Source organism: Corapipo altera, unplaced genomic scaffold, assembly GCF_003945725.1.
Source record: "Corapipo altera isolate COAL_440 unplaced genomic scaffold, ASM394572v1 44b, whole genome shotgun sequence".
Taxonomy (NCBI): Eukaryota; Metazoa; Chordata; class Aves; order Passeriformes; family Pipridae; genus Corapipo; species Corapipo altera.
In genome coordinates, this window is record NW_020884932.1 from 613,104 (window position 1) to 625,449 (window position 12,346).

Consider the following 12,346-nt stretch of genomic DNA (forward strand, 5'->3'; position numbering starts at 1 on the left):
AGACATCCTGTGTTTCGTGGAACCTTGGTTATAACAATATAATACAGTAAAATAATAATAAATTAAACAAATGCAGATGCATTAAAAAAAAAACCAAAAACCAATAACCAAAACAAACCACACTGTCAAATGCTGGTCTCCACATGAAGAGACCAAGGGTTTAGATGCAAAGTACTACAGATCCTGCCACCAAGAAAATATTCAAACAAGGAAACATGAACTCGCGCATGTTTTAAAAATTAAACACAAATCCCACCTCGATGTTCTCTCGCCTGTGCCTATAAAAACCTCTCGCTGTGCCCACATTTGCAGTTATTCATTTACACCTCAGGAGGCAGCCTGGAGATGAGAGTAGTACAATAAAATAATTACCTGAAACATCTTTAAAAAAATACCCGTTAAACAAATTACCTTAACTGGCAGCACTTAAAATTGGTAATTCTTTTCTTTTTCCTATTTTAAAAAAAGTTGCATAGCTGTAAGATTTTGCTTTGCTGCATTTTTTTTGTAGTTTTTACTCACAAGCAGTAAAAGAGATGTTTTAGTTACTTAAATAGCAATACAATGTGCAGATCTCAACAATCTCTATAGCTTGATCAATATAAATTAGTTACCTGTCTTGGTTTTTACTCTTTGGACTGCATTGTGACAAAGGTTTAGTTACAAAATTTTGAAATATTCCTACGCAGAGCAGTTTATGTTTTCTGTTCTTGAAAAAAGTGAAGAACATAAAACCAGGTGTGAATTCAGTAAATTAAGGTCACACTATTAGAATTTATTTAGTTTGCCATTTACTATTCTTCAGCCAACGAGAAGGTGAAAACGTTCCCACTCAAATCCGGGGCCATCCTCCTGCAAGGGTCTCAGATAGCACGTATCGAACATCTCCGCTTCCACTCGAGGCAGTAGGAAACGTGTCCAATAACTCGCTTCTTCACAGAACCAGAAGTTAGGCTGAAATTAGGAACTTTGGCCTTCGATACAAAATAGTGTCAGTAATGTCTGTGGGGAGTCGATTGTTACAGGATGTGCAGCATTTTCAAAATCCCTGTATGTCCTTTGCATGAGTGTTTGGTATACTGAGCACTACTGGCAAGTAACTGGTGTCTGCAATGTTTTTTCCATGTCATTGTCCATCTTTGCCTTTTTCAGCCACAAAGAACTCTAAGTCTCAAGCCAGGCATGCTGTGTTCAGCAAGGGAACCTCACATCTCCTATGTTTTCTGATCAGTGGAAGCAGCTGTTGGAAAAGCAGAAGACAAAGTACCATCATTTCAGCTATTTCAGTACAGAACACACTTAAAACAGCATGAGCACAACCACCGTGTTTTCCTTCCCCTTTTTCCTAAGCCCCTAGTTATCACCATCTCTGCTGCAAACAAAGCAAATAGAATTTAATATGAGGTTAGACACCCATGAGCATGAACAGAGACAAAGGCATTCATGAACAGCATGTAGGTTTCTGCCACAGTCGGTAGTTGGGGGCAATACAGGAAATGCATTTGTTTATTAATTTTGGCTAACACTGCCCTGAGATTAAAACAATTATCCCTGTAGCAGGATACCTTCCTTCAGGTTTTCTCTGCTACCCCTGCAACACAGACTCATGAAGCAACATGAAATAAATGCACAAATAAATGCCAGTGATGAAGACTTCAGTTTCCCTCAGAACAACAAAACCAAACCCTCAGACACCAGCTAGAATTTCAGATATCTCTATGTCTCTAAGAATTATCATGATTGTTAGTGTGTTTTGCAATGCTTAGGGGTTTAATGTATGATAAAGTTTTCGAGCTAGTCAACAAACAGAATAAACCTATCCTTTAAACTTTTGACACTGATTGCAGATCTGCAATCATTAAAACAAAACATAAGCTGGAAATACGTGAACCTCCGTGAGATGGGATGGATAGAAACAGGTCAACATTTTTTATTTATTTATATATTTTAAACATTCTGGAATGCATTAACATGAAAGCAGTTATGAAAATATCTAGTTTTAACTTTTTCATATGATTCCAAAAGCTTTGTGTCAGAAATAAATGCCAGTACTCATGAAGCAATCCAAAATTACACAATTATATTATTTTAATTTTGTTTCGTTTCCATGGAAAAATATTCTTTAGAAGTTAATGGCTAAAGCTTTAAATTGCCATTACTTGCCGCTTTCCAATACTAAAACTGGAACACAATATTTCAGACCATGCCATGTTAGGATGCAGAAACCTTTTACCTATATTGCAATGCATGTCAATGCTTACTGATTAATATTATAGTTCTGAGACATAGTAGCAAATTCACAAATGAAAAAAAAATTAGCATAGAGTTACTCCAGATAATCAAGATATTTATTGTTGAAATGTACATGTCTAAAAATAAACATTACCTAAAAACATGAATCTTGTCTTAATCAGATGGATGCTCAGGGCAAGATCGATTTACTTCAAACCATTCATCTATGCAGCTGTTGGATACAAAACAAAAATGAAAACAATTGACATGAATATCAGAAACATTTAGCAGTAACATATGAATATAAATTGGTTTCTCATGATTTCAATGACTAGTAGGATTTTATATTATACAAAGTGTATCATACACACACATAATTGGAAAAATTAATAACCCCAAACCACAATAATATTTAGATATTAAACACTGTTGAAAAACTAAATTTCCTAAGTGTTAAAATTTTCTCAGGAAGCATTTTACGAGTTGCTATCCAGCTTTTATACACAGGTTACTTCACTATTAACATTATCATTTTGCTGATATAATTCATTGACATTTTACTTCCCGTAGTTACAGACGCTTGTGAACACAAAATATGGAACAGGTTTAAAAAGCATTCCCCCTTTTCCCTGCCCAGATCTATTAGCATTTGACAAAACATAAGCACACTAAGCTCCTCAGCCATGATGTGCACTCCTTCCCCACACAGGTGATTTTGCAAGAATGAGAAAATTATAGCAGGGAAAAATAACTTCAAATACATGGCGAAGATGCAGAGAGATGTCATTTAAAAAACATCTTTAGGGTTGCTGCTGTCGTTTCTTTGTTGTTTGTCTTCAAATGTAAAAAGCAACTAAGTTTTAAAACTCCTTTAAGCACCCCTTAAGGAGTTACCCAGTAAATGCAACCTTCTCATATTTTATATCCATCCCAAGGAATACTTGCCCTTTATGATATATGCAGAGGCAAGGCAGCCGTGCTATAGTATCTCCTTGCTGCAGCTCTTCCAGGCATATTGCACACTCCCCAGCATCTTTACTCAGCACATCCTCTGATGAAAGAGCACAAAGTGAAATGGTTAAAAAACAGACTACTACAGGCAAAATGTTCCTTATTCAGAACATCAAGGACAGCTACAGAAGAAGGTATTTCTTGTTCTGCAGAAAGTCCTGTCAAGGTAAAGTTAAGTGACACACCAGTTGATTCATGATGAGAGACCTCTTAGCAGTTCAAATTAAAATATGGCTATGATTCCATTTCTTGCCTGAACAATACCGCCATAGCTCAAAATGAAGTTCTGTAGGAAGACACCCATATGGAGAAAAAGGGTACCCATAACCAACAGTCAGCGTTCCTTTGGAGTTTATACTGTGACAGCAGATCTATAACCCATCTCACAGGCTCTGAACCACTCAGCCACAGTAGACAAACACTGTGTTTGGCAACCCCAAGAGGTGAACATTGGAGAAACTGGGTTCTGGATACAGGTGGTATGTAATGCCTCCAGGACTGGGTTTTTCTTAGCTGTACTTTCTTCCTTACGCTCAGTTTTCAACATGGAGGCTAAGCTCAAGCCTGAATGTAGCATTTCTCTGGACAAGGCACTGTAGGTAAGTAACTAGATAAAATTGTTCCTAACTTCTAAACACTTAGTCTATCATTTGTTTTTCTTTTTTTTTACTCTCCTACCCATCTGGCATTCTTTTACCAGCCTTGCTCATATTTCACACCCTCCACCTCTTCTCACCATGTAGCAAGTTCTACATCCCATCCACCTTTTTCTCAGTGTAAAGTATCCAACTGTTAGCTGTAAGAATGGGAGATTTTCATCAGGGAAAGATCAGTGCTGTATGGCTCCAATGACCCTAAACTCCTGAAGATACTGAATTTTTTGCAGCATTATCAAGTCCCTTAACAAAGGAGGAAAAAGTAAGCTACTAGGAATGCAAAAGAGTTGGCTTTCAAAAATAAGTTTCTGGGAAAACATATTATTTTTAATAAAAACCTTCTCTCTTGGACACTTCTCTTAGCCAGAATGTGGGATGCAGAATTCAGTCTTAGTATGACACAAAACAGGAGATCACGTAAGGCCCTGTTTGCCAGAAGCAGATTAAAAGTCCCAGTTACACACAACCTCACACAGCCCACAGAGCACTCCCAATATGGGACCACATAGCAACCAAGCTGGCAATGCAGTCTCTGGCACAATCAGAAAGGTGCACACTTGGCAAAATAAAGCCCACGTGTTCAAGTTTCCAGTTTCACGGGAAAAGGTTCCCCTTCTTTACCAAAAGTACCTAAAGTGACTGTTTATGGAGAATACCCGTTTCCAGGCATGACTGAGAAACCAGTACTCTATGCTGTTCTCTCCAGTGGCTCCAACACTCACCACTGGCTTTCCAAACACAGAAAATAACAGACAACTACAAAGCTATCACAGTAGCAAAAAAAGTGAGAGGAAATTAGGTCTACATTGTTTCCATTAAATGACAGCAAGCTGTCTTGCAGGTGCTTGGGTTTCTAAAACAGCGCTTATTTCAGTCTCTGCTATATTCATTGGTTATGCTAAAAACACCATATAATGCCACCTTCCTGAGGAGGTGTGAAAAATATATAACATGAAGCGAACTGTTATAAAGAAGAATATTCAAAACAAAATAACAAAGAAAATTTTAAAAATGTATTTCAATGTGGTAACATTATTAGAAGGCATTGTACTAAAAAATTGCTTCTGTTGTTCTATCAGAAGCTGTAAGCTTCTGAGAACATTAGAGATACTTCAGAGACAAAGTAATTTAAAACAATACAAAAGATTTTAAGAACTCTGTCAACTTGCCCAGAAGAGGGTGCTTGGGATAAATACTTTCTTAAGGTTGTTTTTTGGTGGCTGTTGGTTTTTTTTGTTTGGTTTTGTTTTTTAATAAAAAAATATTCCAGTCTCTGACACCAGGAGGCACATATTCTCCAGACAGCATTGTCCTGCTACAGAGATATTAATCTTTGCCTGAGGCTCTCAGACACTACCCTCCTAGACCGCCTCTTTGCATAAGAACTTTGCCAAAGTCCTATGGGCAGATCTGCTTTCTTCCCACAGTTAGGCTGCAGGAAGCAGCACCATTAATAATGCAAGCATGTATCATGTACACAAAGCATACTTAATAAAAGCAGTTTTTTTCCATGGAGTCCCTTTATCAGATCAGCAACTGCTACCAAAACAAAATGGCCCTAAGATACATCCAGTGTATTAAACCCCAGCCCTGCTCCCTCAGCACTCTCAAGAGGGAAGCATTTAGTCAAGCTTTGATAACAGAAATTAAAAAGCTGTCTGATAAAAATACAGTTCATAAAATGAAGCACTCGTGTGAACTGCTTTCCCGTCATTCTCTATTGTACACGTCTGGCTTATCCTGCGCTCCCCAGATTGCACAACACTCAGGTCTGAACTCCCGCTGAGCAATTTAACAATGTTCTGCACCTTTGGCTAACGTTAGGGCACGATGCCAACTTAAACATTTGTATCTCCCACCAGCCCTGGCGCAAGTGTCTGACACTCCTTTTATTTTCCCTTCAGTATTCCTGTACTCTCCCTCTTGCCAATACTGGCCCTACTGCCCAAGTCCCTGGCAAACAGCTTGCCGCCCTCTCTGGCTTCACCCCAGGCTTTCTGACTGGGATGAGCCACCAGGCACACACTGGGCTTTGCCTAGTCACGCCAGAGGGAGTTGGTATGAACGCTGATGATGGCTGGCATGGACTGGGCCTCAGAAACACAGTGGAGTTCTGCCACCCCTGCAGAAGAGATTTTGTTAACAGGTTTCAATGCTCCTCTTCTTCTGGAATAATGAGGAGTCAGCATTCCCTAGTTCTTATGCTAACCTTATTAATCCTGCTAGGCTCTTGTGCATAAATACTGAAGGAATGACTACCAAACACCCAACTGCTATAAATGTCCACATGTAACTTGGCACTATCTATTAGCAGACTCCAAATCCATGTAATTAAGCTCATAATTAATTACATATGTAGATCGATGACAGCAAAATCAAATCCTTCATGGACCTATGACACTTTGGGTCTGTTACCTTTTGACCATTTTAGGTGATTCAGATCATCAGTCCAGATAGAGGAGTGAATAATCCTGTTAGACCTGGATCTGGTCAGAATTTGTTCTGTACTTATTTCACACTCCTGTATCAACACTGGTTTGTATCAGATGGAAGTCAGTTTAAGGGTCATTTAACAATGACTCTTAAACATATCTGTTACAGAAAAATCTGTAATTTTGCACAGAACCACTGCAGTCTGAACAGTTTTTGTTTTCATCTTTTCCTTCAGCAGAGTGATTCAGCAGCTACATATTATTTCTTCCTTTTTCTCTTAAAAAAACAAACCAAACAAAAACCAAAAGAAAAACCAGTGAAATGGTTCAAAATTTCATCAATGTTATGATTAAAACATTTATATCAGTGTACTACCTAAATGGAAGTGGAAAGAGGAAACAAGCATTTTTCCATTTCACCCACATGTGGGTACATACACAAATACCACACCTCCACATCCATCTGCCTTGCACCAAATAGGAGATAAACACTCCTCCGCCTTCCCAGCTACTTGAACAAGTACACACTAGCCAAAAACTGGTGTCAAAGATGAAATCTGGCAAAAGAGCATAGTATTTCCCTCCTGAGTCTGCTCAAGTACTTCTCCCTCCGCTTCTCTATCTCTAGTTACTACTACTACTGTTTTAACTTCTGGTTGTCAGTGTTTTTTCCTCCTGAAATTCTGCTTTTACCTTCAGTGGAAAATAAATTCTACTCCACTCCTGCATTTACAGCAAAATAGGTGGTACTGAATTAAAAATACAATCATCCTGGCAAATTTGCACATACTTTACCAATTAAAAACTTTTTCTATAACTTTAGAAAATATGTCCAACAATTACAAAAGCCATTAACTCAGCCATGGTTAGGATTATAGGCAATGTCTGTGATTAAATTGTCTTTAAACTGAAGACTGCAAAAGCACATGCAATACATACCTTATGGAATGAGTCATTAAAATCTGTGCTCCTGCTTTCTGTTTTTCCTTTAAAAACACAGATATAGCCCTAGGCTCAAGAAACACCAAGTCACAAATCATGGAGACGTTGACAGTATTTGGGGAGATATCACTTTATAGCTGCAGTATTTTATTTTTCTCTAGGCATTCATTGGAAACAGAAGACCAAGTTAGAAACATCTCTGACCTAATCAAATAAAAAATTTTTCAAAATACATGTATTTTTATTAAAATTTAAAACATTAAATGTCCATGGAAGCTGCCACCATAACTAGCTTAACAGTGAAGGGCACCACAAGAGTCCACCCTTTCAGGAATACAATAGAAACTGAACTGAAACACCTTTGGAACAGTATCTTATCAGAACTAAAACTGGTAAAACAAAAGCCATAAGAGGTTAAAAAATATTGATGATGCTTCATTATATGGTACACATTACCATGTATCTGTTACACATTCATTAATTTTCGAACCTGGTTACTAAAAACTGTCTTAGTAAAGTACTAGAGACTGTCTTTGCTTGTTTTTAAATAGAGTATGTAGAGCTCAAGACTAATAGCCAACATGTTCACAAGTATAGCATAAATTCACCCATACTGCAGAATTTATTCTACACTTTTACTGATATCACAAGTAGTCAAGGAGAATCTGCATGTTCCACATGTATCTTACTACTCGGTAGCCAGCAAGCATGTGTGTATGTGATTAACACATTCTTATTAGATATCACTGACTTGATTTACTAAATCTTCCTGGCTTCTGCTGCATCTGGTTTTTTTCCCCTCTCCACTTCTTTCCAGCTATCTCCTACTACACTTTCCTCCTCTTCACACTCATTTCCCCCAAATATCACTGTCTCGAGACCCATATTTTCTACCACTCCTCCTATTCTCCAACATCTTATTTAATTTACTGTTGTAATGCAGCCACTGGAGAAAGAATAATATTATTAGTCATTATCTGATGGACAGCCTTCTTGTACAGGGTTAATATCCTTGGAGAAGTAGACACTGGAATGGAAGGAAAACCGTTATGCAGGATGTGTTTCGTTCATGTAGCTCAGTAGCTGTCTTTGCAAACTGGTATTGGCTGCAAGCAAAAGCAGCTTTTCCAGTCCATCCTAAGCACTAGGAGAGCAAGCAGCTTCTTTGACATTCCAGTTCTCTTTCAGTATTCTCACTGCCACAAGAGGAATACTCTGGATTCGCTAGGGGTCATTCTTGGATGACCAGGTCAGCCATCCGCTGCTGCTCAAAAGTTGAGGCAGATAAACACTCCGAAGGAGAGTTGATTCTTTAGTGCTCAGAGCTCTCAATAGCAGGAAAAAGATCATGCAGTTGCCACTGCAGATGCTTATTTTGCCACTCAGTTTTCCCAGCTACAGTGTCAGTCAGTAGACCAAGCAAGGTAGAGCTAAAGCCATCGGCTTGGTTCACCAATGAAGATTGTACCTTCACAGGCAGAAGTTAAACTTGCGCTGCCCTCAGCAAGGAACGCACCTTCTGAAGAAGCAGTGGATTTCTGACTAAAAACATTTCTTGTTGTTCTAATACAAGCCAGCTCCTCTAAATTAGATGTAAAAGGGAAGATTTTCAACATCTAGTGTTTTCACTTGTACCACAGCTAAGCAGTTTTCAGGATTCACAACACCACAAAGTTGAGTATTCAGCTGTCCTGAATAACTTCAATCCAAATTCTCTTTTATGCTGCTGAAAAAAAACTAACACCCTTGTGCTGATCAAACAAGCACAGGTTGCAACTTTTTGTGCGCTTCTGAGAGGCACAGTAACACCATTTCATGACTCATGTGGTAATACATAGAATTTAAGCAATCCAAAAACATCTTTCCCACCACAATACACAAAAACTTAACATCTGTAGAACAAACTAGTCAGCTACGACAAATGTGACACTTCATCAAATACTGACAAAGCATTTGATGAATTGCTGGACGATGTTGTTTGGCATCTCACTCTTCACCCCTTGTCACATGGCAGCCTGTTACAATTTCCTACTCAGAGTCCAAGCGTTACCCCCTTCCCTCTCACCTTGCTCAGAGTTGGTTCAAGACTGAGAAAGCTATATACAAACAGACACCCATCATGAAAGACTTCCTGTGCAAACGTTGCCTACAGTCTTTGGTTCTCCCTCTTTTTAAAACACAAAAGCAAAGGGGAGGAAGCACACAGCAAAGTGAAAGTCGCACAAGAAGAATACTTACAGAATAAGACCTAAGAGGCAACACTTGTATTGCAACACCAGGCTGAGCTAGAAGGAAGTGGCTGCAGAAGTGTAACTGTTTCTCAGATAACCCACATTTGAAGAACTGGATTCAGATTTTCATGGGACATTCTCAGCTTTCAGCAGCAAATTCTGAGAAACAGCTAGAGACTTCCTGTTCACAGATAATGATCAGGCGTATGGTGGAGAAAAAGCACTCATTTCTTGTTGAATAAAGACAGAAACTGACATAGTAGTGACAGAACTACATTTCAGGGAGCAGGATTAGTATAAAACAGTCTAGTTTACAAATGCATCCAGGTAGCTAATTAATATGGAGGGGAGAAGGATTTGTGCACTGAGGAAAACAGTTCTTTCATAAAGAAGTTTTGCTTCAGTGGCCACAATGGAAATCTATCTGCAACTGTATGATACATAGAATCAATACAAGCTACAGTTTGGGGGGGGGGGGGGGGGGGGGGGGTAGAAAATTAAACCCCAAGTTTAAATAACACAGCTTTAATACAATGTCCAATTAAGATACAATGGTCTTAGACAAAGCCATGTTTGCATCCCAGGACTCGCAGTGAAAAGTTAGGCTTTGAAAAAAGGCCAGGTAGTCAGTGAAATAAAGCTCCTTGCTTCCAAGCAACAACATCCACAGCCACTCCTATGTTGTTAGGATCAGTGCAACAGCTTTCTCAGTCCATATTTGTACTGCTGGCAGAAAGTGTTGGGGTGAAATAGGTATTCATACAAGATAAATTTTATCAGCCCAATTAGACATGAAACTCCTTGTGCTCCTGTCTTGAGATTTATTGCCAGAGTGTCAATACATTTCCACAGTGATTCCAGATTTGCTCTCAATACAGTTATCTGATTGACTCTGAAACTTCTGCTTTAAGCTACAGTCTTTCCAACTTCTGTTACTAGGTTTGCTTGCAGTTTGAGATGCTCTTAGACATTAAATCTTTTCAAGATAGCTAAACAACTTTCTCCTGTTGCACTGACTTCTAAAGATAAGTTCCATTCATCACATTTGTAAGTACCATGTCCTTAAATTGTCACGTTTTAGTCTAGATACAGGCCAAAGAGCTGCACCTGTTCATAAATCAACCACAAATAGATAGTCTTGTCCTCCAGAACATGATGCAAAGACACTGTGTGCCAGCCTTACCCATTCCGTACTAAGTCCCCATTCCAACTGAACTGATGTATATTTGTGTTTTGAATGACCCAAGGGATACCTTGTTCTTGAATAGTCTTCCTTGGCATGCTGTGTTTTGTTTCCAAGGCTTCCCCCTCTCCCTTCAGAAACATTACTCCTAGGAAATGATAACACCTCTAAATATTGTCTCATCAGGAGGCAACTGGGAGAAAAAGTCTTGAATGCAGCAGTACCAAACTAGTGTCCCACCGTGAAACTCCATCACGAATGGTGTACCCCAACACATGCTTTCTGAAAGAAAGCTGCTTATTGCAACACATGGAATAAAGAAGCTGTCTTCAGGTTGTTTTCTTGGTTTTTCATCATTATTACATGACCTCTCAGGTTATAGGGAATTAATCTTGAATGTCAGGAGTTAAAAGCAGCATGTAAAGGGGCAAACCCACAAGAAACAAAACAGCAGTAAAATAAGATACCTTAGGAAACAGCGTAAGAAAGTATCACTTGGGGAATGCATCCTCCTTGGCTCCATCAGGTAAGAATGATTTACACTTCTCAAGGCTGAGTTTACCATCAAAGAGGATCTTACACCACAAATATGCTACAAAAGGAGGAGTGGTTGATTAAATGGCCAGAGGCAACCAGCATGTATTGCTGACAAAGAGTTTGCTTTTACAGGGAGCTGGAGAGAGCTTGGATGAAGGAAACTTACAGAAGCAGGCAAGAAGGAATACCAGTGTTTGATCCAAACACACAGACCTTTGTTCATTTGGGTGTTTTTCCTACTCTTGAAATTAAAGACCCATATACTCATTATCTTACTGGGATAGTAATAACCTGTAGGTAGGTACTTGTTAGTACAAGAAATACTATATCCCTCTGCTTGCTAGAATAAATGATATAATTTTTGTTCTTCATGGTGTAAAACAAAGCAAAATATTTAAGCGCTACTTATATGTGCTTGCCAATCCGTACCAGTACTAAGAAACTATGATAGGTGAAAAATCAATTTAGACCTGCTGAAAATTTGCGATTGTAATCCAGAGGTCCATTTCAGAGGTGGCTGAACAATACAGCTTCCCCTTGAGCAATGGGCAGAGATTAGGTCCTGTCACCAAGCAGGGTACATTCAAGAGAAATGAGAGGCCTGAAGTCCAGCTTGGCTTGCATAGCAGATAATTTCTTTATCAAAAGTTAAAAAAACCAAAACAACAAAAAATAAACCAAAACCCCATACCACACCAAAACTAAACAAACAAACAAACAACCACAAACAAACACAAACCCCTCAGCCACACCACAACCAGTCAAGCATATAACCCCAAGAATATTTACCTACAGTAGCTTCTCATGGTAGTATGGGAATCTGTGTTAATGATTTCATCAGGAAAAGATCCCTCTGTGGTCACAAGGAGAGTGAAGAATTCCTTTCATACTGTGCAGAGACAGATCTCTTCCAATAGCTTTACAACTGGAAGGAAGACTTAACTGAGACGTGTAAGTCTGTTAAAAGGAGAAACTTTTCCAAATCACAACTAGATGCTACCGCCAACAGCATTCATAAAAACTGGGCAAGTAAGGCAGAGCATGGCTGTGGCAGAGTAAGTACAACAGAGGATGAGAGTCTCTGATCAAGCTAAAGGAAAGATCTAAATTGGATAAGATCTT

General features: G+C 38.8%; 1 protein-coding gene across 2 annotated transcripts in view; it reads right to left on the reverse strand.

Moving 5' to 3' along the window:
- Positions 1 to 741: 741 nt before the first annotated feature.
- The window catches only part of ZNRF2 (zinc and ring finger 2), a 54,674-nt gene continuing 43,069 nt past the window's right edge, over positions 742 to 12,346 (reverse strand). Inside the window, exons 3-5 of one of the 2 annotated variants that reach the window (XM_027659444.1) lie at positions 3,178 to 3,283; positions 2,387 to 2,464; positions 742 to 1,240 (exon numbers count right to left, since the gene is read on the reverse strand). In XM_027659444.1, the coding sequence (XP_027515245.1) occupies positions 2,407 to 2,464; positions 3,178 to 3,283 (164 nt within the window). In that variant the 3' untranslated portion in view covers positions 742 to 1,240; positions 2,387 to 2,406. Of the gene's footprint in view, positions 1,241 to 2,386; positions 2,465 to 3,177; positions 3,284 to 12,346 lie in introns of those variants that run through there. The other variant, XM_027659446.1, reaches the window with a different exon arrangement.